Here is a 26,894-nt window from a genome sequence, read left to right as displayed (position 1 = left end):
GGTCGCAGACGCTCTGTGTGGGAGAGGGTTGAGGATTGAAAACTCTTGTCAAACCTGTGGTGGAGAAGAAGAAACGATCAATAATGTTTTATTTTCTTGTTCTTTATCTCGCCAGTTGTGGGCGTTATCGGGGATCCCATCCCCAGAGCTAGGGTTTCACAATGGGTCGGTTTTTTCAAATATTCAATACTTCTTACTGAATATGAAGAACTCTCAGTGACCGGAGGAGTAAAAAAAAACGTTCCCTTGGGTGATGTGGAAAATCTGGAAGAATCGAAATCTGGTGGCTTTTGAAGGAACAAATTTCTCTCCGCAGGAAACGATCACTAAAAGTAAGGAAGACTGGAAGGAGTGGGTTGACGCTCAACAGGAATCAGATGAGGAGGAAGAAGTTGAAGCTCGTGGGGAAGGGGAAGTCCCAAGAGGAAGAGAATCGAGACAAATTTCAAAGAAACCAGGGTGGAAAAGACCAACAAGAGATTGGCTGAAATGTAATATAGGACTCTCTTGGTCGGCTAGAAATCATTTGTTGGGTTGTGCGTGGGTCCTAAGGGACCACGATGGAAGGGTGTTGTTGCATAGTAGAAGAGCTATGGCAATGGTCCAGGATAAGCAAGAAGCTCAGCTTAAAGGGCTATTGTGGGTTATGGAAAGTATGAGAAGCCATCGGATAGAGAATGTGGTTTTTGGATTGCAGGATCAGCTTTTGGTAAAGGTGGTTACAAAGCCTGCATTATGGCCTACATTTCGATACCAATCAAATGAGGTTAGCAGACTGAGGGGAGGTTTCAAGGATAGTAAATTCTTTTTGGAAAACTCATTTTCAAACAGAGGAGCACTTATGATAGCACAAAGTGTCACTCAAGATTGTAGACTCCAATCGTATGTGGCGATGGGGCAACCGGAGTGGTTGAGGTACTTTTTTGCTGAAGACACAAGACTATCCTCTGATTGAACTTAAGTTTTAAATGGCTAGAGTAGGATTAGCCATTATTTTGGTATAGGTAGAAATTGATGTTTAACTGTGTCTGTTTGTAGAAACAGAGAGTAGAAATAGAGAGGACTGTTTGGATACGATGCAGGGTGTATCGTTGGTCTTAAGGGTGTAGATGTTTTTGTAAAGAAGGGAAGTTATAATCTATATTATCAATATAAAACCAGTTGACAAAAAAAATATGTGTTTAAATTATCATCATTCATCAAGACATTTTCTTTGTCGCATATCATTAAGACAATCTAATGACATTTCCTCAAGTCGTTATTTATTGCAAACAACAACACTAAATGCCAAGTAAACATGATGATATATATAGTTGAAAAACTACAAAACATGGTGGTCAAAGACACACTATTCTATCTGCAAAAGCTCACTATTTTCGTATACATGTCCATGGACTCTGGAATAAATTAGCCACACAATGTCTTGCAAAAGAGTTATCTAATTATAGGAGTATTATATAAATAAAACTCCATAAGCATATAATATAAACTACTTCAGTGGACAAAAGATTGCTTGGTTAAGAATCAAAACCCTTAGTTCCAATCAAAATCACACGCATCAAAGGCAGTACTATTTTATTGTTTATTGTTTAAGCCACCACCGAAAAATCCAATAGCAAATCTTATATATAAAACTTTCCTAATTATATACTGATTAATTAATCTAGACTTAATTCAGGGGACGTGTGTCAAATGCTAACCACATATTACGTGTGTTATAATAATATATTTAGTTTGAATAAAACAGCAATTTATTGAATCAAAGCATGGTCCTTAAGCCTCGAGAGCCTAAGGGACAATGACCTCCTCGTATAGGCGAGAGACAGTTTCTCCACTTTTCATTTTTTTTTTATTGTTGTCTCCTTTCTTTTTATGGTAAAGATTTCTTTTTAATTCGAATCTTACAACTTTGTTTTGATCAATAAATAACTCTCTGATCGCCAAATGGGGTTAGCTAATCCACAAGCTATAGTTTTTGTTTGTTTGATTAATAGTATTATAGTACAATAATTTCGAAACCTAAGGGATCTTGAAATTTTTTCAAAAGCGAGTGCTTGAATTTAGTAGAAAATTAGTAGTCAAGATTGATAGGTTAATTACCTCTCTATTACGACAATTGATTACAATTATTTTTTGAATAAATTCAAGACTGTTAACTAATTTATATCTTAATCACATAAGTTCTTTGTCAACCTATAATTTACTTTTATGTTTCTATTTTGATGACTTATTAAATATTGAGAGGAGCAATTAAAAAGTAATCGGAGACATCTCTCCCCCACTTCGTAACTTTTGTTGTCCCTAACGAAATAATAAAGAAGAGCAAGATAGTGTCTACTGTTTAAACACTCAGACGGTGACGTGGTCTGCCTTTTGTAATAACGTGGCAAGTTCATGTTTTGCTTTCATACTACTGTCACGGGACAAATATGGAACCCATGCAGGTGCCTCAAAAGCCTTAGGTCAATTGCTTTACTTAGGTGGCAAGTTATTTGGTCCCAGCCATTGTGCGAGATATTTTCAAGAGAGGACGATCGAGCGTGTGGGTGTGTGGGATACTGACATGGTCCGCACTGGCTAGTGACAAAGGAACGAGTAATGACTTGACACGTTGTGTAGAATCTTTTTAGCTGGCGATTCACACTCCACTACTCGAGTGTTTTTTTCTCTCTTCTTGATTGTTTATTAATTACTTTGTTTAATTCAGGTATATACGAACATAATTTTAAGTATAATCGCACATAGAAAAATATTGATGTAGTACGGAGTACGGATAAGATAGTTTAGTAGTCAATTATACATCATTTCATACGTCATGGAGAGAAAGAGCACCCCAAAGAGAGTGCAAGATTATTAATTTCAAAAATAACTAGGTTGGCACCGCGCTATGTTGTTGATGTGTTTTTTTTATTTTTTATTTATTTATTTAGATTTATATATATATATATATATATATATATTTTTATTTTATAATTTAATATATGTTGTTTGGAATAATTTTTCTAATTTTAAAATAATTTCAATAGTAATTTTTTTTAGTTATTATTATTTACATCATCATATGATACATAAGTTTTTAATTTTAAAATTTTAGTTTTTGAATATGTTTTTAACTTTATGTTAAGTTAAGGGATTTCTGAAACGACCCGACCCGTTTTTTTTTTAAATAAGAAATAATAATAATAATAATTTCACTACAACTAGTAGTCTCATACCTACTAGCCACCTAACCACAAACACACCAAACAACGGAAATCATAATACCAAGTAACCAATAATAAATATCCAATAATACTCTAATAGTTATACAATAAACAATATCTAATACTCAACCAATATGAAACATAAAACCAGCAACCTAACAATGTTTCTACTAACCCAACTCTAGCAACCTAACAAAAGCCAGACAACAACCAAACGAGCCACTAGAACATCCTCCTCTTCATTGCCATGATCCCACGGTCACACTTTGCCTCTACCTGCACCACAAACACAATGAGATATGTGAGTATTACCAGAAATACTCAGTGAGGCGATCCTCCCATCTACGAGCTATACACACAAGCAAATCAAGAGTACAACTACAAATAATATATAACAAACCAACCGTTTAAACAGAACAACCAATAACATTTTCACCACACCTACACATCATCACACAAAACAAGTCATACAACCCAATCGCTTAGATAAGCTCATGGTCACGCACTCACTTTAACAAGTGATTCACGAAAATAACAACAACCAAATGAGAGGCTCTCCAATATCCAAGAACAACCAAACTCGCTCCTACAACAAATCACACCAATAAACAAACATTGAAAACAAACTGCCAGAAAAATCAGAAAAGAACAACCTCACAAGTGAAACCACGAAATCAAAACGAACCGTTAACTTTCTAATCCCTTCGGTGAAAACTAAAATCGACACGTCCAGAAGCTTCCCACAAAATTTCAGAACGATCAAATTTCAGGTGAAACCGAAATCGATCCCGAAACACCGGTTGGTCTCAATCCGCGTTTGAGACGAAACCCTCCACTAAACTGCCAATAACTCCTAGAATTTTAACCCAAATTCACTTCTGTAAAAAGGAGAGTGTACGAAAATCTCTTAGCTACAACCCTACCAAAAATCAATACCTTTTGAAATGTTTTGAGTAATCGGATCTTCCTTCTCCCATACCCTGACAGTTCTGTTTCTCTCTTTACTCTAAGGAAAAAACTTAATCTCCTTCTCTTTCTCCTTTACACACAATAACTAAGAGTTATCTCTCTTTCTCTCCCTCTCTAGGATGACAACGTCAACAAAAGCACAAAAGAAGAGAGGAGACGTGACTTCATGAGAAAAATTAGGGATTTTTTTGGATTAATTAGATTAAACTAGAATTTAATTAAACCAAAATCAATTAAAATCTACCTATTTGGTTTACTCAACACATCTCAAACTCTAATCCCGGAACACGGATGTTATAATTTCACCCTTAGTTCTTGATTTGTTTTCCACTCACAATTCACAAACAGAAAGAGATTACTCTTTGATGTCTACATTGTAAATTTTTTTGATGGATCTCTTCGAGTACTTTAGGTTTAGTCACTTCAACCTTTATCTCCATAATCTCACATAACTTATCTCTTTTTTTTCTCATTCAATAAGTGTAACAACGTCTTTTAGCAATATCTTCATGTACTTTATTCATTAATTTTCTGATTTTACCGGCGATCAAATTAGACTACACAAAAAATGCTTTTCTTCTATCTATTCTTCGGGTTTTTGCCGAATATCATATGGATTATGCAATGGATTCAGCTGTAAATCTTATATATATATATGGAAAACGATGGTGGTTAAAGTCTAAAGATCCTTCTCGGTGTTTAGTTGCATGTGTTACTAATCATATTTCTATTTCCACTTCAACAAAGTCACTTTCGCTTAGGTGTTAATACAGAGCAATTTTCTACACAAATCTTTAAGTATATTAATGGAAGTTTAGAAAGAAAATATATAACACATGATTTTTGTTCAAGAAAATAGATTTAAGAAACAACCAGAGGCAAGAAACACACAAAAATAACCACAACTAAGTTCAAACCAGTAATAAATAAAACAGAAATCAAATCCATTAAATTGTTTACGACATGAAAGCAGTCACAATAAGTGACAGTTATAGCCTGTAAAAATAGTCTTCCAAATTTGTAATATGCTAATGTGAATAACATTTCTTAAAAATAAAAAACCCGAAAAGTCTGCACTTCATCTTTGAAAATCTTTTTCTTTTCATGACCCCATTTTTTTGCTAATTTCAAAGCGGTTTCCACACCTTCAACACCAGTGTTCATAGAAATCACCATATCATAACAAAACATATTTGTGAGATATCAAGTTTTCTAATTTCATGATGTAATATATATGTTCTCTGATATCAAGTTTCATAAGTTTTTGATAATTCAATGGTTATTTGTATTTTTAGTATTATTTCTATTTTCATATGATACTTGAGTTTTTAATTTCATATATTTAGTTTTTACATATATTTTAAATTTTATTATGTTAAGAAATAAGTTTTTTTTTCTTTGACTTGAAAATTATATTATTCTCTTACTAAAACAATAATGAATATTTTTGATGTTAATATAGTTAATCCAAAATGTTCAGTTTTCATTAAACCAAAAAATTAGATGTATATTTGAAAAATTAAAGTATCTTCCAATGAAATTAGATTTTTTTTCGTTTGTTGTTAATATATGTTTTTTTTGTTGCTCTTTTTTGTTGCTGCATTTTTTGTTATTATTTTTATGAAGTCATATAGTAAAGTAATATTTAGGTTTTCGTGATTTCGATTTACTGTGCTTTGGAAGTTGGAACATCAGTATATTTATACCAGTCTTGTTTTGTCTTAACCTAACTCTTACACTAAACAAACCCATTTACACATATAGGCCTTTACTACATAATGGCCCAATGGTCTTTTTTCTTTAGTGACCATGTTTCTTCTCATAATGGCCCAATTTCTAAACCTAGTTTTTTAATTGGTTTAAAAATCTTAGCTGTATTAATTCAAATATTTTTATTGATTATTGATTCTAACTGATGTGTCAACACCAACTTGAATGTTAAAGCTGATGTTTCATGCTATGGTGAAAAACATATCAGTTTTATTGTATTGATTTGTCAATTTATTTTTCTTTTTTTGTCATATGATGTTATTAATATTATCAAAGTGAAATCTTGTGAAGTACAACCATATGCTGGCGGATGAAAGATATATCCTCGAAGTTTAAAGTTGGCGAAAGAAAGATATATTTCTTGAGTATAAACTCTATGAAAGGGAAGCAACAACAGCTACTAAAATGCTAAATGATACAATGACAACAGACGAAACCCCTAACAATTACAAGACAAAGACCACATGAAACTGATAAGATGGAGACATATCGAACCAACCGAGGAAGCCAGAACTCCAGAGATCCTTTGATAGAACGTATCGAAGATGTCCTCGGCCAACCATCAACACTCAAATCCTCCTCTTGAGAAGCCAAACTGCCTAAATGAAACCGTAACAAAACTCCTAAAATTCATAACCCGACAAGAAGTTCCACGCACTTTCTTCCGGATACAGGGATGTCGAACTCAAGGCGACAAATAACCACCTAGATAGAAGTCACACCAAAGGACCAGATCTCGATCAGATCTAAATTGCAGAGTCGAAAAGCGAAATATCCATGCTGGGTAACACCAATCTTGAAAGATCAAGAAGGATAAAAGATCGAACCAGAATGAACCAGTGAATCAGAGAATCTCCAAAGAGATAGCAGGCCTAAACATCTCCACTATCAAACAAACGATCAAAGTCACCTTATAAAGGAGAAAACCAACAAAGTATCCAAAACAGCCAAGAGATTACGAAAGCTAATCTTCTAAAACCGGAAGAACCTTGCCTGATCAAACTCTCGAACCGTGGTAGAAGATGAAATGCTAATCGACAAACATCACTGAAACTGCCGCAATCTACACTTGAAATTAAAACGATTTTACCTAGATAAACAGAGAGGAGAAGTCCAAAGCGTGGTTAAGCACCCAAGCCACCATCACCAGAGACGCAGCCACAAATGCAGAACACGAAACCGAACTCGGGACCTCATGTGACCATTTCCTCAAAAACAATTTCTTTTGTTCATTTGTATTGTATTCGTTTTTTTTTTGTGTGTTATATGTTTTTGGAGCTTATGTAAATGTTTGATCCATACTACATACTTAATTTTTTTTTATCATATAAAATTGTGCAAGTGATTAGATGGTCCAAGACAAGACAACATCACTTCAAAATTTCAATCTTTGGTGAAACTGAGATGATCAAATATGTATGTAATTGAGATTGTTTTAAGGTTTTAGAAGACTATTTAAATTCACAGTTCTCATATTTGTTCTCTAGAACTGTATGTAGAGATAGCTAAACAATGTGTCTAAATATATATACATCAGAGGAGAATTTAATCTAACTTCATTGGTTCTAAATTGTTATGGATCATTTATCATTTAATTTTCACTCTTTTTTGATTATTTTGGTGTAGTTTTTATCCAGTTATAAATTACATACATGATAATCAAAAAATATACCATGTATATAATCGATCAGCGAGAGAGAGATAGAGAGAGAAAAGAAGCAAAAAGAACGGCTAAATGGCAAACCATATCAACTTTAGATCCCAAGAAACCCTTCTTCTCCGGATGTTCTTCTGGTTCGCCGGATATACGCACAACAACTTCATATAAAAACCTAATCAATTAAAAATTTTGTGGTTTAGGAGTTATAATTTAGTGTTAAGGGTTTTATAATTCAGGATTTATGTTTTAGGGGTTTTGTGGATTCAATGTCAATATTTTGGGTTTATGGTTTAGGAGTTAGGGTTTAAGGCTTAGATTTAGGGTTTAAGATACAACGACAACATCAAATCCATATATTCATGGTCATGTAGATACCAATAGAATTTGTGGGTTATAGAGATTTGAGTCTAAGATACAACGACAACATCAAATCCATATATTCATGGTCATGTAGATACCAATAGAATTTGTGGGTTATAGAGATTTGAGTCTAAGATACAACGACAACATCAAATCCATATATTCATGGTCATGTAGATACCAATAGAATTGGTGGGTTCTAGAGATTTCGGGTTTAGGAAACAACGACAACATTAAATCCATATATTCGTGGTCATGTGGATACCAATAGAATTTGTGGGTTATAGAGATTTGAGTTTAAGATACAACGACAACATCAAATCTATATTTTAGTGGTTATGTGGATACCAATAGAATTGGTGGGTATTGGTAACTAATCAAAGTTTCTTAAAACTTATCCAAATGGATGGATAACTACTTATGAATGCAATATTTTATTAATCCATTATGCAGATAATTTAAGCTTAAAGTATGTGTACAAACGGTCTATTTCATATTGAAAATTCAGTCAAATAAATTTATTAATTATTTAATTAATTTAGTTTGGAATTAGAAATTGTTGATTTGAATTAGAAATTGTTGATTTGACTATTAACATCAATTCAATTCTATTTGATTTAGATTAGATTCATAAATTATTATATTTTTTTGTGGAAAGAAAAATTATTGAAAAATGCAAAAAATATTTATTTACAAGTTAAACTTAAAACATAGTAATTAAAATGAAAAACAAATGTTGAAGTAAAAGAATATTAAAAGAGAAAGAGAAAATGAATTGAGTTTAGTTAGATTATGGGGTAATATGTAATTTTACATGATCAAAGTATAAAAGTATCACAAAGTAGATGTATCTATACTAGTATTTTTGCAGCAGTTTTTGCTCAAAATTCAGTTTTGGAAAGTTTTTAAATTTAATGTCATTTAATGCTTATATTCATATACAAACAAGTATTGTTAATTCTTTCTATTATCCTTATAACCAAACAGAATTAAAATATTTTAAATATCCATATATATAATATTCTATAATTAATATAGATATTTAGAATATTTCTTCTATATTAAAAAAATTATTCTCCTATCATCTTTTTTATTTTATTTTAAAATTTAAATGTAGTGAATCATCATATAATACATAAGGATGATAAAAATGTATATTTTTCTGCATATAATGTGATTTGAATTTTTTTAAACGAACATATATTACTCAATTAATATTAAAAAGTGTGTGTTCAACATAAATATATCGTAAATTTACCTTATATAGTAAATTATAACTGATATATAATTAATAAATGATTGATTTTAAGAAGTTTATAATTTATAACTGATATATCTAAACTTAAAAAAAGTTTAAAATTATGAATATTTAAACATATTAAATTTTTAAAATAACACAAACGAGTTATATTACATGACGGGTTATATGATATTACATGATTGAATTGATAATACTAAAAAATAAAATATCATTAATATGATATTTCAATACAGGTTAAATCTTTATTTTACTATTTTAAGAACATCAATATAAAATACGTCGAATCAAACTAATTTAATTAAGATTGTATTAAACAAAATTGTTGTGCGGTATACCACTAATTATATACTAAATCACTAAAATTAACAAAAAATTACATTAGTAAAATTAATATCAAAATAGTATATTAAAAAAAAAAAACTTGCTTCACCGTATACCGCGGATGATAATAATCTAGTGTGTTATTAAAGTTGGAGAAAGTTAATGTATATGCTATTTTCTCAGAAATCAATTAGATAGTATTGGGCCAATTAGTTTTGGGCCCATAAATTGTTGGGACTTGAGAATTTTTTATCCAAAAATCTTCCCCGCCGGTGCCAAATTCAGTTTTGCCCCCAAATCTTTTTTTTTTTTAATAAGAAGCTGTAGAGACGAAGACGACGACGAAGACGAAGAAGAAGACATTTATTTTCTCAATCCAATGGCTCAAGCGGCAAGGTTAAGCATGCGAATGCACAAAGAGCTAAAGCTTCTCCTCTCCGATCCACCACACGGCGCTTCGTTTCCACATCTCTCTTCCGCCGCCGCTGGCTCCGGCGATCTCTCTAATTTCTCCACCATCGATGCTCGTAAGCCATTTTCTTCATTTCGCGTGATTGATTGATCTCTTCCTCTTCTCTGTGCTTTAACCTGTTTTTGAGTTTTTTTTTGTTGTTGTGTTTGGTTTTCCAAAGAAATCGAAGGTCCTGAAGATACAGTATATGCTAATGGAATCTTCAACGTGAAGATTCAAATCCCTGAGAGGTAATCTATCAAACTCTATTTTTTGTTGTTGGTTCTGATGAGAAATTGGATCAATCGTTTAATGTGAATTTTGTTGAATCAGATATCCATTTCAGCCACCAATTGTGGCCTTTGCTACTCCGATTTATCACCCTAACATCGATAACAGTGGCCGGATTTGCCTTGACATCCTAAATCTCCCTCCCAAGGTTAGATCGAGACTTTGTTTCATCTATTAGAATTACATGAAAGATAGATAGATACTCATCAGTAGTAGTGATGGAATACATGAAAGCTCTTGTTAATACAAAAGGGATAATAACAGTGTATAGTTTTCTGATAGGGTGCTTGGCAACCATCCTTGAATATCTCAACAGTTTTGACTAGCATAAGGTTGCTGCTTGGTGAACCGAATCCGGATGATGGTTTGATGTGTGAAGTAGTGAGTCTACTCTTTTGTTAGACATTTATTTTCTCTGAGTTTTTTGCTTTTTGTTTCTTTAAAGTTTATTGTTTTGTTTACAGAGTAGGGAGTATAAATACAATAGACAAACTTTTGATTATAAGGCAAGAGAGATGACTGATAAGTATGCTAAGGTTAAGACTGATGGATGCAGCACCAGCTTCCAAGTTAAGGTGCATGTTTATTATATGATATTATTCTTCTTTACAAAAATCTGAATCTTCGGTGAGCTTTTTTATGTTAAATGTTGATTTTGTTTCTTTAGAATCATGGAGATGAGAAGGCTTGTGAAATTGGAAATAGTGTTTTTGCTGGTAATGACGATGGGATTAAGCTGAAGTTGACGGCGGAATCCTCCTTAGGTATAGCACATACAGTGAGTTGTGACACTGAATCGAAAGATCGACGAGAGGATGGAAATGGGAAAAGAAAAGCAGTGATTGGTTTCGGTGAGGCAAACACATTTGGTGATGATGGGATAAAAACGAGCAGGAAGAAGTTATCTCTTGCCTTGCCTCCTCAATCTCAAAAGAAAGACTTGTGTGGTGAAGAAGAGCTCACAAATGGAGTTTCAGCTGCTTATAAAGAAAACAAGAAACCAAATTCAAATGGAAAGAAGCTTTCTCTGGGTGTTGTGAAGCAGCCATGTAAGGATACCTTGACGAGTTTGCAAACTTCTGCTGGAAAGAGTGACAACAATAGACTAAGCCGAAAACTGTCATTGAAACCACTTGCAGAGTTGAGTGAAGTTAGCAAAACCAAGGTAGTACTTGCGCACACTGAAACGGAACTGGAAATGAATCAAAATGAAAATGCAAGAAGTCGGCGAGGTGAGTTTGAGAACTCGGTCTTGGAAGAAACAGCAGTACTTGAATCCATTGTTGTTCTAGACAGTGATGATAGTGGAGAAGAAGAAAACAGTCTCTTCAAGGTCACGGTTATCACAGGCAAGAGGAAGAAGAGGCCTCCAGTGTAGACCTTAAAAAGTAACGAAAACTGTTTTGTTGTTTTTTTATGGGTGGAATCAAAGCTTTCAGATTAATTTTTTCTTAAGCTTATGGTTATTACTTATTAGTCTTGAAATGTAAATGGGAATCTTGTTCTGTCTTTGATAAAGTCTTTGATAAACTCTATGAAGAATCGANGTCTTATTGATAAGAGTATTTTTTTTTTTTTTTTTTGTTAACTAGAATTTTATTAAAACTTGTTTTGGTAACAAGGTAGGATTACATATGCCCAAAAGAGGGAAGCTAAAGCTGGCGCACAACTAAAAGTCCCCATAGTCAATGTCGCAGGAAAAGACTATTCCCTGGAAACTAAACCCTATCAAAGGAAGTCAAACCACTGAACTAGAAATACAGAAACAAAAATATAGAAACCAAATCGAAAGGGAAGACTCTTTAGCCTATAAGCAGAGATAACTAGGTAGTCCCTTAAAGGTGGTAAAACCAAGATAACAGAGAAACTTCTTCTTTTGAAACCTGCGCATATGATTTATCACGGCTGCTCACGGCCAACCCGTAATAACAACTACCTCCTCCTAGCATGATGAGAGTCAATCTTTCGAGAACCAAGGAAATCATAACCCGGCAAGCAAAGAGTACTCATAGGAGATCATAGAGACTCAAAAACACTCCCAGATGCGATGACGACGACTGATACATCCCATTACGTCTAGCTAGACTCCTTCAAAAGGCGATCATATCTAAACCGATCATGAAGGCAAGGACAAGGAGCAAGGCAAAACTTCTCAAGAAGCATGACCAAGAAGTTAACACACACCATGAACAACAAATAAAAGCAATGACTGAAATCTTTGAGGACTACCACCCACCAAACAATAAGAACGAAACTTCTGCTAGGAAAGGAACCGAGCACCATAGGCTGAAACAAAGAGACAAGGACTCGGAGAAAGGCAATAGCTAGACGGAGCCTCAGCCATTCCACACCTGCGGCTTAGAAACAAAGATACGCACAAGACCAACAACAAGATCTGAGACAGGAACAAGCAAACCACAATGGCAATTATACTTCAAAAGCCAGTCGTTGATCTAAGATCCGACATCATCATCTTTACTTGTAATCAGAAACCCTCACAGAGATGGCTGCTCTGACCGCTTCCTCAACCAATCACAAATTAGGGCATGATGAATCAACCAAAAAGACTCCCCAAATGAGGGCCCAACAAAACTGCAAACCACACTAAACACCTAACCGTAGCTAAAAGATGCAGGAGAAGGACGAGGATAGCTTACTCAAAACGGAGATAACAAGAACCCATGGCCACAAAAGCGAGAAGCATCACCTTACATAAAAGGACAAACCGGATCTAACGAAAGAGACTTCTCTTTAAACCGCTGGGGGAGGAAGAACAACGCCCAAAAGACCAGGGCCGGTCCTATATTAAAAGTGGCCTAAAGCATTTTCAAAATGTAAAAGTAAAAAAAAAAAAAAAAAACCTCGTGAAGTACCAAAATAAGATTTGAACCTGAGATATTAGACATAACATAGGACTACTGAACCATCAGACCAAACACATTATTTTGTATTGTGGGCGTTTCAGTTATCTATATCTTTTGTGGCCTAAAGCAAGTGTTTTGCTTGCCTTATGGACGGGCCGGGCCTGCAAAAAGCGCCGAGCAAGCCTCACCGTGAAGACCCTCTCACTTGTTGAGCATACTAATAACATCATCAATCCACCAGATCTAGCGTAGACAACACAAACGAAAGCAAAACAACTAAAAAGAAAATCAACTTCACCTGCTGTTTTGAATAACAGTAGATTTTAAGGTAGATTTTTAAATAATTAGTTCAATAATAGATTCTAAAAAAGATTTTTTAAAATTCATGATTAAATAACATAAGATTTGTAAATTTTACACGGATGTTGAATACACCCCGTATATATCCTTAGATATAAATAGTAGAGAATCTTCTATAAATTTTCTTTTTCTTCCTATTTTCACCATAGGAAGGAAAGTAAAAAAAATAAAATTACTTGTACAATTAGGTAGATTGAAGTTTCAACGTTAATCAAAAGTGATGTGTCTTTAAACAAACAGATTTGAGACTTTTAAAAATAACCAAATTCTTTTTTTATGTAATGATTTAGTCTTTAGCTATGGAAACTAATTTGGTCCACTGATGGTCCAAAGATTTGTGTGTTTTGTATTTGTCTGTAATTATTTCATTCCACGCGCCAAAAGTGCGTGTCTACTCTTTACACGATGATGAACTCTTTATCATAATATATAAAGTTTGGATTTTATGTTGGTTTCTTATGTTGACTTTAATCTAATAACAGAGGACGAAAGATCAGAGCTTTCTACAAACCATGGAAGCAGATGAAAGTACCCAAGATATAGTCATCGTCGGAGCTGGAATCTCCGGCCTTGCCACCGCACTTGGGCTCCATAGGTATGCGTGTGTGTCAAAAGTATACGTTATATAGTCCATGTAAGTTAATTAATCGAAGTTGTGGTTACAGACTTGGGATCAGAAGCATAGTGTTGGAATCTTCTGAGAATCTGAGAGCCACAGGATTTGCAATCTCCTTATATTTCAATGCTTGGAAGGCCATGGAAGCTCTCGGTATCTCTCAGCATGTTCGTAGTCTCGGTGATCGTTTTCAAGGGTAACTAACAATTAAACACTGTTACTATTAATAGCAACTATGAACTTATTAGTTGACCTTTGATGCAGATGGGTGGTCACACCCATTTCTTCAGGGAATCCTCCTAAAGAAATGTTCTTTCCAGAATCTGAGTATGTATCCTTTTATTTTCTCCTTATTGGACTATTGACTAAAACAAAGAAGAAGAAACCTTAATTATAACTTTTGTTGAAATGGTTTTGTTAGAGAATATGAGGTTCGTTGCGTACAGAGGAAGTCGTTGTTAGAGGCTCTAGCTGGTGAATTGCCTGATGGGACCATACGGTTCTCATCCAAGCTTGTTCACATCGAATTGTCCGGACACTACAAGATGGTTCATCTCTCTGACGGGACTATACTCAAAACCAAGGTATTAACTACTCAGTCGTCATGACTCATGTGTAAAATAGCTAGGCTGGTCATGTAAACGAATTTGTGGTCTTTGAAAGGTTTTGGTAGGGTGTGATGGAGTGAATTCAGTGGTTGGTAAGTGGCTAGGCTTCAAGAATCCGGTTAAAAGTCCCCGGTTCGCAATCCTTGGGCTCACTCATTTCCCGACAGGCCACGGATTAGGGAGAAGGTTCTTTCAGTTTTTTGGCAACGGTGTTCGTTACGGTTTCATCTCATGTGACCAAAACACTGTCTACTGGTTTCTAACCCACACCTCTACTGAGATAGGTAAATGAAACTTTTATTGTAGATATATATCTTTGTTTATATCATTATTGATTCATCTCCTTGACTTTGTTATAGATAAGAAAAACCGGGAAAAGATCAAACAGTTTGTGGTGACCAAGATCAAAGACTTCAAGGGTAACTAACAATTACTTTTTTAATAGCAATCATGTCGCAAAGGAACTTTATCTATGATCTTGATGTAGATGGATGGTCGGATCCATCTCTGCTGAGAATCCTCCTAAAGAGATGTTATTACCAGAATCTGAGTATGTTTCTTGTTCTCTGGACTTCACTCACATTCACATATGAATGTTATAAAAACAAAAAAGAAGAAAACTTTTATAACCTTGTTGAAATGGGTTTTGCTAGAGAATATGAGGTGCGATGTGTACATAGGAAGATGTTGTTAGAGAATCTAGCGAGTGAGTTACCTGAAGGGACCATAAGGTTTTTATCTAAGGTTGTTCATATCGAATTGTCTGGGTACTACAAGATGGTTCATCTTTCTGACGGGACTGTACACAAAACCAAGGTAGTTACTACTTGTCCTGTGTGATGTTAACTGAATTGTGGGTTTTTTCTGAACGACATTTAGGTCTTGGTAGGGTGTGATGGAGTGAACTCAGTGGTAGGTAAATGGCTAGGCTTCAAGAGTCCGGCTAAAACTGCCCGGTTAGGAATTCGAGGGATCGCACATTTCCCAACAGGCCATGGATTTGAGAAAAGGTTCTTTCAGTTTTATGGCAACGGTGTTCGTTCAGGTTTTGTCCCCTGCGACCAAAACAGTGTCTACTGGTTCCTAACCCACACCTCTACTAGTTTAGGTAAATGGAACTTTACTGATCTTGTTCGTATCCTCTTTATTATCATTGACTCCTTTCCTTGCGTTTGTTAGCCGAGGAGACAAATCCGGAAAACATCAAACAGTTTGTGCTGAACAAGATCAAAGACTTACCTAAAAACATCAAGAGTGTTGTGGAAACCACTGATCTTGATAGCATGGTGATGTCTCGGTTAAAGTATCGACCTCCGTGGGAACTACTTTGGGCAAACATTGCAAAGGACAATGTATGCGTTGCAGGGGATGCACTTCACCCTATGACTCCTGATATAGGACAAGGTGGTTGCTCAGCAATGGAAGATGGAGTTATCCTTGCTCGTTGTCTCGGTGAAGCTATAAAATTTAAGAATGATCTGAAAGGTGAAACAGAAGATGATCAAAACGAGAGTTATAAGAGGATTGAAGTAGGTTTGAAGAAGTATGCAAGAGAAAGGAAATGGAGAAGCATTGATCTTATAATTGCGGCGTATACAGTAGGTTTCATACAACAGAGCAGAGGGAAGTGGATGAATCTGTTCACAGATAGGTTCTTGAGGTCTTTCCTTTCTCGGTTACGGCTGAAAATGTCTCATTTCGATTGCGGAAGCCTTAGTATTAATTCTCATCATGATCAACTGTAACCTATAGACCAATTCTCATGAACTTTAACATATAGTCCAATGTTTGAGGAGTTTCATTGAGACAAATTGGTGAGTCAAATTTGAATGAAGTACGCAAAACTAAGGTACTTGAGCAGACTGATATGGAACCGTAAATGAAGTTAAAAAAAAAAATATGCGCTTGGAATATATATGAAGAACTGATCATTAATGAATAATTTTTATTGATAAAGTAGATTACAATGTGATTAATATTTCAAACATTCACATCTGCGAAGGCGTTCGTTGCAGAATCCTCCCTTACGACCGGGACATTTTAAGTAACAATCGATGTCCCTCTTGCAACTTAGAGACTTGCCCAGTGTGTCACCGATGCTTACGTACCCTGGACTTGCTGCTGCACCTTCCAAACTAGCATCAACTTCGGTTAGATGTCTTGCTTGTGCTCCAAGATCTTCTCATCCATCATTTGCATAAAACAAAATGGCTTTAAAGGTTAAACTCTTCATCTAGAAACAAAAGTTAAGAATACTAATAACCAATATTTAAAAATGTACTTTTTGTTTCTATCACTTGTACAAAAAAAAACATTTTTACAATGCACCTGGTGACAAAAGAAAAGGCAAAATAAAAAAACAAAAAAAAACTTACTAGATGTGATGACCAAAATGAAAACCAAGAGTGAGAGCTTGAGAGAAGCGTTCTTCATTTTCAAATTTGCTTTGGTTTTTTTAACTTCAAAACTTCGAGCCTCGTTAAAGTTTGCTATGTGTCCCTAGGATGTAGCCGTACATTTATAAAGTGGTAAACTGTGAAATCTAGAACAATTAGTCAAAACTTAAAACATTATTACTTAAATTGGGTCATTTGTTTTTTTGACTAGAAAATCATACCATATTTCAAGATTTTAGATAACACACATAATTAAAAAAAATTGACTAGAAAAGTATACCATAAACATTGAAATTTTATACTCAAAACACAATATAAAAATAATGCAGATAAAAACCTCTAAATGGTGACTTTAATCTTGGCTAAAATTGTGATAAATTCAGTGGAATAGGTTGATCAAATATGGAAATAAATCTAACAAATAAAAAAATGCCTCACTAAGAAGCATTACAGCCTGTATATACGGTGTACATATCAGCACTAGACGATATCTTTACATTACAGCCTGTATATACGGTGTACATAAGTTACAGTTTCGTCAACTCCGGTTAGCTCCCTTACTACACGATATCTTTACATGCCAAACTTCAAAAGCAAATGTAATTTTGATATAAGTATATAACTCATACAAGTTTTTGTATCCACAAAAAAATAATGAAGATATCGTGTAGTAAGGGCATTCTCATCCATTAAACTGCCATTGGATGTCACAAAAGTTAAACAATAATATTTTTAATTTAATTTAATTATTTAATTATTTATTTTTTGTCTAACCAATCAAGTGATGACAGCTGTTGACACTGTGTCTTAATTGTGCTGGACAGAGACACTTTTTACACATCTTTCTACATTTTTCTACATTTCTACACTGTGACATGCATTGATCCCATGTCAAAGATGTGCAATGGAAGTGCTCTACAGAGTCCATTGGAAACTGAATAGAAATCAAGTTGCAAGACACTAGCCGGTGAATTTGAAACCTCGGGCTTGGAATCAATGCATGAATTATGAATACATAGTTGTTCTAGATAGTGTAGAAATCGATCAATGCATGCATGAATACATTGTTGGTCGTTTGAACGTATGATTATTAGTTTATTAATTAAAGTCTGAATATTGGTAGATAAATTTTATTGATAGAAATACATTAGAATGCGATAAATCCAATTAGAGACAATCACATTTGCCATTATTGCAGATTCCAGCTCCCTTGGGACATCTTAAGTTACAATCAACATCTCTTTTGCAAGGTGGGGATTGCATTAAGGTCCTGGTGGTGCCGCCGTAGTTTGAACTTCCGGTGGCAACTTCGAATTTCTTGTCAGCTCCTGTTAGCTCCCTTGCTTCTGATCCAATATCTATTCGTTCATCATTTATAAGGGTTTAAACTTTTTCTCTAGTAATAATATTTGTGCCTCTAAAGCGATAGAGTAATTCAAATGATAAACCAAAGGTAACATGTTTTAAAAGAAGTATATGTTTTCTCAGACCAAATGACTCAAGCCCATTAAATTCAAACGAGATCAATGCAATATTCACCACTATGTTCAAGCTTTTCAAAATTATATTATAAAAAAGCATTTTAATAGAATTTTTTTTTTGGCTTATCCATTTTAAAAATCGTCGACTAAATTATTAATAAAAGAATCCATAAAGTAAGAGATTATACTGATTTGTTTAATAGATTTTTTACTTGAGAATCTAAAATATATCGATAAATTCCGAGGTTTCATAAACAATTTAGTTAAGAGTGTTTAAATGAACCGACAAGTAGAAATCTCTTAGTTACGTTTTCTTTAATAATAAATTAGTTGAAGGTTAAAAAATAGATCCATCGATAATTGATATTTTTTTTTGTTGAAAATTCCTCAAAAAATATATAAGTTGCATATTAAAAAAGCTTTTGTTTTGGTCGAAAGGATTAAATGTGCTTCTTCTTTTTTTTTTTTTTTCTGTGCAAATGGATTACATATTAAATAGATCTTTATATTATATATTAAATAGATCTTTATATTATAACACTTACCAGATGTGATAACCAAAATGAAAATCAAGAGTGAAAGCTTGAAAGAAACGTTCATCATTTTAAAATTTTCGAACTTTGAATTAAACAATTTTAGTCTTGTGAAAGGTTGATCTTTCGTTGTAGTGTTTAACCATGTCTTCATTCACAATATATACACAAGCAAGTCTAGTCATGTCAAAGGATTTGAGAATTAATACATACCAAATGTTAGGGGTGATATGTTAATGTCATTGGATTTTAGCTTTTAAAAATAAATTTATTAAGTGCACTTATAATCATAAATTAAGCATATTTAATTAATAAAAACCAGCATAAATAGTTATGAATTTTACATTTAATAGTCAATCACAATTAAAAAGAGATTTGATATAATGGTATCAAATTATATAATATTAAATATTATTAATTATTGTATTCACCTTTTTTTTTTTAATACTATATTTATTAAAAGAATTGAATAATCACATATATAAATCACAACAGAAAACTTTAGATTTTTTTCTCTTTATGTCATCTATATATTAAAATCTAAAGTTATTGTGCTTGTGTGTCAAACTCACAATTTGAAACGACCAATATATATATTTTAATTCATTGACCATCATCATACCAGATAAAATAAAAATCAATAAGGCTTAGAACACTTTTTTTTTGTTTTTGATATAAAACTGATCTTGGCTCAGTTCTAACCTGACGTGGCAAGCTGTGAATGGATACAATTTTTTGCAAACAATTTTTCACAAATTAAAAGAGGATCTGATTGAAAATATATGGAATAAATTTGGACATTAAACTATATATTAATTAAATAAAATGTTTGTGTGCTTTAATTAAGTAATATGTTTTTCTTTTATCTTTAATGTTTTTTTGTTACATAAAAATTTGGTATTATATTTTGAATTTTTGTAAAAGTTTTATAAATTTGCAATTTAAATGTTATTTTTAAAGTTTTTATAAATATAATATGTTTAAGATTATTATATTATTAAATCTTATGATCTTAAACATGTTATCCCAATAACAAACTTATTTACAAAAAATCTAAACTAATGATCTAATATTATTTTCATAATATTTTTACTCTAATAACACTCAACAAAAAATGTTCCTCCAATAAAGATGCCGTAAAGTAGCAATGTCATAAACCTATATCCAGCAATTGCCAAGTTTTTAGTATTGGAAACCTGATGAGAACAAACTTAGTCGTCTCGGAGAAATCGAAGAAGAAGTGAAGAACTCTAAAACGAAAAAAAAATGGAGATTTTAGAAGAAACATTGGTCAACGTCTTGCTTCGGTGTCCATTGAAGGACATCGCGAGATTCAGATCAGTGAGCAAAGAATGGAAATCTCTAATCGATTCAGACTTCAGAGATCTTTACATCTCTTTCAACTCATCTTCGTCAGTCTCATGGTCCATCATCCAAACCAACCCTCACAAGCTTACTCTTGAAATCGTCGGCCACCATGGATGCGAAAGATGGGGACTTTCTCGTTCTCCAGGATCTCTAGTAAGTTTCTTTGCCGAGACGACGATCACTAAACTAAATGTGTTAGCTTGTACAGATGGGTTGGTCACGATTTGTGCAGAGTCTAGTGATGGCTCTCCGATGTATTACATTGGGAACCCTTTGTTGCAGGAATGGTTTCGACTCCCTCAACCTCCGTTCCGTAATTTTGAGAGATTGCGGAAGAACGAGCGGTTTAGTGAGAGTGGGTTGGTTACAAAGATGGAGAATGGTGTAGTTGTGAGTTACAAGGTTGTGTGGTTGTTGACTCATGAAGGTAAGGTCCAGTTTATGATCTACTCATCTGATACAGGGATGTGGTGGAGACAATTTGTACCTTGTCTTCATACTGCTACGTGGTCTGGTCAGGACAAGTCGCTTGCTTTAAACGGGTTTCTTCATTGGCTTTCTAATCTCACCAGTTCTATTATCGCCTACGATTTCTTTGGAGGTCATAATGGTGTTGATGGTGGGTGTCATATCGTACCTTTCCCTGGAAAAGATGATGAGTTACGGCGTTTTAGGAGAACCTTTACAACCTCGGAAGGGTCCATTGTGTATTTCAACGAGTTCCGTGTGAATGGAAACCGCACGTTACGGGTTTGGAGGCTGGTCAAGTACACTGATATTGGTCTTGAGGAACAGTGGCAGCTCTGTTGGGAAGTTAGCTTGGCGTCTTTGATCGAGTTAGGTATCGATTTTTTCCCTGTGGTGATGCATCCTTTGAAATCTGAGATCGTCTACTTGTGGAGCAGGAGCAACAAAGGTCTGATCCTTTTTAACTTGAGGACTAAAGTGTTTAATCTTCACAAGGAAACTGAAGACGCTCGTAAGTGTATGGATGGTTGCGTCTTGAGTTTTAACAGTTGCAGCGAGTATATGAGGAACATCTATAGATACTTTCTCTCATCAGTTCAAACTGGTCCTAACCATCTCTACTTTACACAGTATGTTGTCCCACTTTGGCTGCACCATCTCCCTCGTCCGAATCCTACTTAGTGTATACTATGTTTCAAGTTTCATTCTGATTAGCGACAATGAGTTTATTTTAAGAGGAAGAACAGACATGTGGGAGGTAAACTGAATGGGGAATAGACAGGACGACTGAAGGAAGTAGAGAAGAAGCTTGTGACCGAATTGTAGCTGACTATGGGCGTGATGTTATTGTGTGTTTAGCTGTTAATAGAAGTTGGAGCTGAAGCTCTAGAGAAATCTTCCTTCATTTCATTGTATCATTACAAGGATAAATATAGAGATTATACATTTCATTCTTTTCAAAATCGCAATGTCTAATGATTGAAAAATGCAAATTTCTCATTCGAGCCATGATGGTAGTAGTAGCCTTTCTATTCGATCAAAACAGCATTTTAGTGGCACAAAAATAACTGAAAGGAAGATTTCATATCATTGATAGCTAAACACACAAAACACAAGCCATTTTCCTCACCTTAAGCAGCCAATTTAACTTGAGCACAACGAGCAAACTTAGTTAAGTTTTTGTCTACCAAACCAAACCCTTCGAGTAGACCATGGTAATATAAATATGTCAACTTTAAACCAAAGATTTAGTGGGCTATGTTGGGCCTTTTGTGTAACTGAAACTTATCACTTATGTTAATCACATTGACACACGTAACCTAGAGAGTAGAGAAGGTTGGGGCAAGTGATTCCTAATTTCCGCCGGCGAAATCACGATCTACAGTTCCAGTAAGTGATTCCATTCCGTTCGACCAAAACACTCTTAGGTCCTTCTTCTTCTTCTTATTCTGATTTTACCCATTTTTGTTGTAAAACTTATCTTCATGATAAAATTTAGAAAAAAATATCTTTATGATAAACTTTAGAAAAAACCCTAACCAGACTTATAAGTCTCAATGGTTTAGTTTCTCTATCATACTCTTCTTCTTACTCCTTCTCTCTGAAATTTGTACCATTTCTTACAGATTTGGTTGTCTGGGAAAAGAATAATACGAATGGCTTGTTCCAAAGGGTTAAGTACTGAGAGGTTGAAGGAAGATAGAATAAGCCAATTACCAGATGCTTTGTTAAGTCAAATACTTAATCATCTTCCCACAGATCGAGGAAGCTGTGAAGACAAGTGTTTTATCTACCAGATGGAGGACTCTCTGGCTTTTGGTTCCTCGTTTGAAACTGGACTTTAAGAAATTCCCAAGTTTCAATGCCTTTTTGAGTTTTGGTAACTGGTTTTTCGATTCCGACAGGGTTACATGCATAGAGAAACTCAGGTTATATATTGATGACAATGATGCATCATCCTATCTCACATCATGGATCGGTGCCTCGGTAAAGCGTAAGGTTCAGCGTCTTTTGGTTGATCACGTTACTCGAGATGCTTATTCTCATTCTCATGAGATGCCACTTAGTCTCTATGTTTGTGAGTCACTGGTGTGTCTAAGACTCTATAGGCTGACTTTGGTTGCTCCTGAGCTTGTTTCTTTACCTTGTCTAAAGATCCTCCGTTTAAGTGATATTGTGTTTACCAACGAGACCACATTTGAGAGACTTGTCTCGTCCTGCCCTGTGCTGGAATACTTAAAGGTTGACGTTGTATGGAATGATGAAAACGTCTGTCGGGTTCATTCTCGGTCACTGAAGTGGCTCCGTTTAACACGACGACCTTCTCCTCTCCGGAATCTCCGGATTGAGTATTGTGACCCGGGAGTTGAGATTGATGCTCCTCTGCTGTGCTCTTTGAGAATCCATGATACCATATCAGAAAGCTATACATTTAGTGATCTGGAGTCCAATGACAAGTTTGATTTATCTATCCTTTGTGGTACGGGCCAAGCAAAGACAAAAGTCGTCCAAAAGTGTCTCACTTTGATTTCGAGGATCAGAGATTTGACAATATGTTCACAAACTTTTGCGGTATACATATACATGTCAATGCATGCATGTTTTGGACATGCACATTTTTTTTGTTCTTTTAATCGTGAAATTTTCTAACCCATTATCTCTCTGGTTCTAGGTGATGATCAATCGATACTCAAAATATAGTCCGCTACCACTACCTCAATTTAGTAACATGTCCAGTCTATACATTACACTCAACGCACCAGATATTGAAGCGTTTCTAATCTTTCTTAGGAGCTGCCCGAATCTGAAATCCCTTATCTTAGTGAAGGTCTGGCTATATATATAAACCCTCTTGATTTTTTTCTCATCCATATATATATATATATATATATATATATATATATATATATATGAAGTTTCTGTATATTGCTTCATTTTTTGTTTTGTTTTCAATCTCATTATTTTCCCACAGGGACGTGTTGGTTGTTACGATCGACTGTGTCCCAAGAGGGAGATGAAACGACTTAGCATTTCACCTGTGCCAGAGTGTTTGCTATCGTCCCTCGAGTTTGTTGAATTCAAATCCCCAATTTTTGGACTATCTCCAGAGATAAAGCTAGTATGGTACTTGCTAGAGAATTCTGCCACCCTCAAGAAACTCACTCTATGTTTGAACTCTAGTTCAACAAAAGATGACTTAGTCAAGATCCCAAGGGTTTCTACTGAATGTGAAGTCATTTTTCTCTAATGGGTAGAGAGAGCCGAGAGATAATATAATTGAGGTTTCCTGTAAAAGACGAAGAAGTAGATATGCATTTGTAGTTTCATATATGGTTTGGTTTTAAACTGTTTAAGGTTGTATAGAATTTGTCTTTGTTTTGTTTTGGTAGCCAAACTAAGGTTAGGTGCATTGGTAGGTTCTCAAAAAGTTTCTGAGAATAAAAATAAATAAAAAAAACTCATGAGATCCACTCCTGGAATGACACATATAACTTTCTAAGTTGTTAGACTTTGTTATAATAAATTAACTTCACGAAAACTTAAAATCTTAATTAAACAGTTTATTTGTTATTATTTTTTATTTTTTATAAATCATAAAATAAAATTAGCTATTTAACAAGTTCTATTATACATAATTTTCAATTATATCCCCTATATAATAAAACGGAAGTACACAATTTTTTTTTGTAGACTATATAATTTCTATAAGTTGGTTACAAAATAAGATATACATTAAATGTAGGTTGGTTACAAAAAAGGTTATAGATTAATTGGTCAATATGTGGCTACATGAATACATTAAAAAAATATCCCAAAGAATCCTCTTAAAGAGAATATTCCAATGATTTATACAATTTCCAAAATAAAATCTTTAGTATTTCATGTATTGTTACAAAATAAAATCTTTACTATTAGACATAAAAAGAATAAAATCTTGGCAATTTATCATATTTTCGATATTTTATTGTGCAATTGAAAATAAAATATTACCTAAGCACGGATCATATGAAAAAACTTTCACCAAACATGTTCAAAAATTAAAATAAAAACAAACAACAAACATAACCATTTCTCATACATAAAATTACAAAATTAACAATAGAAAACTTACAAAATAGGTATTTTTTCAAGCCATCATATTTAGCATATGATTTTATTGCATAATGTTTTATACAAAAAAAACTTTTAAAAACAATCATATGAATTATTTTTTATTCTAAAATTATAATATAAATAAAAAGAGTTTCAACTTGTGCTCTAGCACGGGTCCTAATCTAGTATTCATATTATTTTTAAGTAATATTAGTTGATAAAAAAAATATTACTATGATTAAAAATTATGAGAGTTAAACAAATATTAATATTATGAAACTAACTATATTAGTATTTATAATTTTATGATTGATAATATGTTTTTTCTTAATATTATTGATAATATGTTATTTAATATAAAAATATAACTAATTAATGAAATTAAATATATTTAAGAAATAATTTAATTTGTTTATAAAATATTAATAATGTTAAGATAAAATACAAAAACAAAATAACAAAATAAATATTTAAATAAAATTATATTAAAATTATATTAAAAATAATAATATTGGTTTTTTTTATTTTCACAAATCACAAGACTTAGATTTTGTATCGTCAAATAATGATATTATATGAATGAGAAATTCATTGGATTTCTCACAGTGGATTTTATATATAACAAAACTATTTGTTATTGAATTATATATTTATATTAAAAACAAAACAAAAATGAAAGTGTTTGACGGAACCGATAGAATCATCGAAGAAGACACAGAGGCGGAGGAGCTATGGCGCCGCTTCATGTATCGGCATCGCTTTCGTCGTCGTTGCCACTTCTCTCTCCGCCACTATCTTCACCGTCGCTAAACAGAGCTCCTAGTAAGTCTATTGGTTGCTCTTTCGTCTCCGTTCAACGCTTCCCTCTGAGCCGAAAGACAAGGAAGCAGTTGCAGGTGGTGTCTATGGCTCCTGAGGAAGAGAAGCTCACTCGTCGCAACCCTCTCGATTTCCCTATTGTAATTATCTCTTTGCTTTCGATTCCCTTTTAGAAATTGGCTCTACAGATTCTTAGGGATTTCACATTGCTATTAGAGTCTCAATTTCGATATAGACACTTTGAAATTTGAGTCACAATATCTGTGAAAATTGTATTTGGAAATGAGGTTGAACAAATTGAGATTGTGAGGCTCTCTCAAGCTTTGATTTGTTTGACTTATCTTCTTCAGTCAGTGTTCATCACTTGCTAAAGTTATCACAGGTGTAGAGTTTTTTTTAGGTATGAATCAAATAGGGAGAAGCTGCATCTTGTGACAATCGTATACCTAGTTTTGTGTGTAACCTCTGTATTGGTTTCTTGGTTCTTTGTTTGCAGTAATTTTGAGTGTAGTCAGTCAAATTCCACTTCTTGTTATCATGACATACGTTCTTGATTTCCGATTGTTAGTTATGTTGTCGAATGTGTTTCTTGATACACCATTCATGTCCCCCTTAGTTGAAAGAACTGTATTTTTTTGGTTGTATATCGATGCACCAGTATTGGTGACTTTTCTTTTGGCTGTTTTGTTGAATATTATTGCTCTATCATTTTGCTGGTCATTGCAATCATTTTGGGGTTTGTGGTAGGAATGGGAGAGACCAAAGCCAGGGAGGAGACCAGATATATTCCCCAAGTTTAGTCCTATGAAGTCACCGTTGCCTCCTCCAATGCCTTATGATCCTCCTGAAGAAGATGACGAAGAGGAAGAGAAGAAAGAAGAAGAAACCGAAGACGACCCTGACAAGGAAGACGAGGACCAACCCAATAACCAGTAGTAAGAAAACTCATTTCTCAAACTGTTTGCTGTTGTTGTTATTGTTGTCTTGTCTTGGAAACCTTAGT

At 33.9% G+C, this 26,894-nt stretch overlaps 7 protein-coding genes across 13 annotated transcripts; 5 read left to right on the top strand and 2 right to left on the bottom strand.

Moving 5' to 3' along the window:
- On the top strand, positions 9,825 to 11,819 carry LOC104766382 (probable ubiquitin-conjugating enzyme E2 37). Of its 2 annotated transcripts, XM_010490259.2 has the most exons (6): positions 9,825 to 10,071; positions 10,177 to 10,246; positions 10,329 to 10,434; positions 10,569 to 10,667; positions 10,751 to 10,861; positions 10,954 to 11,819. In XM_010490259.2, the coding sequence occupies exons 1-6, from the start codon at positions 9,924 to 9,926 to the stop codon at positions 11,662 to 11,664; spliced, it is 1,245 nt and encodes a 414-aa protein (XP_010488561.2). In that variant the 5' UTR covers positions 9,825 to 9,923; the 3' UTR covers positions 11,665 to 11,819. The 2 variants fall into 2 exon arrangements, with proteins under 2 accessions (XP_010488561.2, XP_019096299.1); XM_019240754.1 differs by lacking the exons at positions 9,825 to 10,071; positions 10,177 to 10,246 and having other exon boundaries at positions 10,343 to 10,434; positions 10,558 to 10,667.
- On the top strand, positions 13,989 to 16,500 carry LOC104767841 (FAD-dependent urate hydroxylase-like). Of its 6 annotated transcripts, XR_002036735.1 has the most exons (9): positions 13,989 to 14,105; positions 14,176 to 14,322; positions 14,391 to 14,453; positions 14,548 to 14,710; positions 14,790 to 15,018; positions 15,094 to 15,153; positions 15,222 to 15,284; positions 15,388 to 15,550; positions 15,624 to 15,714. XR_002036735.1 is itself a non-coding variant. In XM_019241233.1 (8 exons), exons 1-8 carry the CDS (start codon positions 14,023 to 14,025, stop codon positions 15,426 to 15,428), a joined length of 849 nt encoding a protein of 282 aa, XP_019096778.1. In that variant the 5' UTR covers positions 13,989 to 14,022; the 3' UTR covers positions 15,429 to 15,700. The 6 variants fall into 6 exon arrangements, 5 of the variants coding, with proteins under 5 accessions (XP_019096778.1, XP_019096779.1, XP_019096775.1 ...); XM_019241233.1 differs by having other exon boundaries at positions 15,388 to 15,700; XM_019241234.1 differs by lacking the exons at positions 15,222 to 15,284; positions 15,388 to 15,550; positions 15,624 to 15,714 and adding an exon at positions 15,937 to 16,500 and having other exon boundaries at positions 15,094 to 15,113.
- Positions 16,701 to 17,207, bottom strand: LOC109130978 (defensin-like protein 259). Its single transcript, XM_019241235.1, has 2 exons — positions 17,110 to 17,207; positions 16,701 to 16,912 (listed from the first exon to the last, which is right to left on the bottom strand). The coding sequence occupies exons 1-2, from the start codon at positions 17,165 to 17,167 to the stop codon at positions 16,707 to 16,709; spliced, it is 264 nt and encodes an 87-aa protein (XP_019096780.1). The 5' UTR covers positions 17,168 to 17,207; the 3' UTR covers positions 16,701 to 16,706.
- Positions 18,233 to 19,293, bottom strand: LOC104766381 (putative defensin-like protein 258). Its single transcript, XM_019241188.1, has 2 exons — positions 19,157 to 19,293; positions 18,233 to 18,488 (listed from the first exon to the last, which is right to left on the bottom strand). Exons 1-2 carry the CDS (start codon positions 19,212 to 19,214, stop codon positions 18,298 to 18,300), a joined length of 249 nt encoding a protein of 82 aa, XP_019096733.1. The 5' UTR covers positions 19,215 to 19,293; the 3' UTR covers positions 18,233 to 18,297.
- On the top strand, positions 20,318 to 21,941 carry LOC104766380 (putative F-box protein At3g23950). Its single transcript, XM_010490258.2, has one exon. The coding sequence runs from the start codon at positions 20,411 to 20,413 to the stop codon at positions 21,659 to 21,661; it is 1,251 nt and encodes a 416-aa protein (XP_010488560.1). The 5' UTR covers positions 20,318 to 20,410; the 3' UTR covers positions 21,662 to 21,941.
- On the top strand, positions 22,636 to 24,227 carry LOC104767839 (putative F-box/FBD/LRR-repeat protein At2g05300). The gene is given in 4 exon segments (XM_019240908.1): positions 22,636 to 22,737; positions 22,739 to 23,551; positions 23,652 to 23,807; positions 23,952 to 24,227. Coding segments are annotated over 4 exon segments (1,347 nt in total).
- LOC104766379 (podocalyxin-like protein 2) lies at positions 25,746 to 26,894 on the top strand. Its single transcript, XM_010490257.2, has 2 exons — positions 25,746 to 26,031; positions 26,639 to 26,894. The coding sequence occupies exons 1-2, from the start codon at positions 25,804 to 25,806 to the stop codon at positions 26,825 to 26,827; spliced, it is 417 nt and encodes a 138-aa protein (XP_010488559.1). The 5' UTR covers positions 25,746 to 25,803; the 3' UTR covers positions 26,828 to 26,894.

The sequence above is a fragment of the Camelina sativa genome, chromosome 19 (genome assembly GCF_000633955.1).
Source record: "Camelina sativa cultivar DH55 chromosome 19, Cs, whole genome shotgun sequence".
NCBI classification, from domain to species: domain Eukaryota; kingdom Viridiplantae; phylum Streptophyta; class Magnoliopsida; order Brassicales; family Brassicaceae; genus Camelina; species Camelina sativa.
The sequence above is the reverse complement of the archived record's forward strand: the minus strand, read 5'-3'. Positions and strand labels throughout refer to the sequence as shown.

Excerpts from the sequence above, each read along its gene's own strand:
- LOC104766380 (XM_010490258.2), top strand. The coding sequence starts at position 20,411 with ATGGAGATTTTAGAAGAAACATTGGTCAACGTCTTGCTTCGGTGTCCA.
- LOC104766381 (XM_019241188.1), bottom strand. The coding sequence starts at position 19,214 with ATGATGAACGTTTCTTTCAAGCTTTCACTCTTGATTTTCATTTTGGTT. Across the intron at positions 18,489-19,156 it reads CATTTTGGTTATCACATCTG|ATATTGGATCAGAAGCAAGG; the intron begins GTAAGTGTTATA and ends ATGAACGAATAG.
- LOC104767841 (XM_019241230.1), top strand. The coding sequence starts at position 14,023 with ATGGAAGCAGATGAAAGTACCCAAGATATAGTCATCGTCGGAGCTGGA. Across the intron at positions 14,711-15,613 it reads GGACTATACTCAAAACCAAG|GTCTTGGTAGGGTGTGATGG; the intron begins GTATTAACTACT and ends AACGACATTTAG. Across the intron at positions 15,843-15,913 it reads CCACACCTCTACTAGTTTAG|CCGAGGAGACAAATCCGGAA; the intron begins GTAAATGGAACT and ends TGCGTTTGTTAG.
- LOC109130978 (XM_019241235.1), bottom strand. The coding sequence starts at position 17,167 with ATGAAGAACGCTTCTCTCAAGCTCTCACTCTTGGTTTTCATTTTGGTC. Across the intron at positions 16,913-17,109 it reads CATTTTGGTCATCACATCTA|ATCTTGGAGCACAAGCAAGA; the intron begins GTAAGTTTTTTT and ends ATGGATGAGAAG.
- LOC104766379 (XM_010490257.2), top strand. The coding sequence starts at position 25,804 with ATGGCGCCGCTTCATGTATCGGCATCGCTTTCGTCGTCGTTGCCACTT. Across the intron at positions 26,032-26,638 it reads ACCCTCTCGATTTCCCTATT|GAATGGGAGAGACCAAAGCC; the intron begins GTAATTATCTCT and ends GGTTTGTGGTAG.
- LOC104766382 (XM_010490259.2), top strand. The coding sequence starts at position 9,924 with ATGGCTCAAGCGGCAAGGTTAAGCATGCGAATGCACAAAGAGCTAAAG. Across the intron at positions 10,072-10,176 it reads TTTCTCCACCATCGATGCTC|AAATCGAAGGTCCTGAAGAT; the intron begins GTAAGCCATTTT and ends GGTTTTCCAAAG. Across the intron at positions 10,247-10,328 it reads AAGATTCAAATCCCTGAGAG|ATATCCATTTCAGCCACCAA; the intron begins GTAATCTATCAA and ends TTGTTGAATCAG.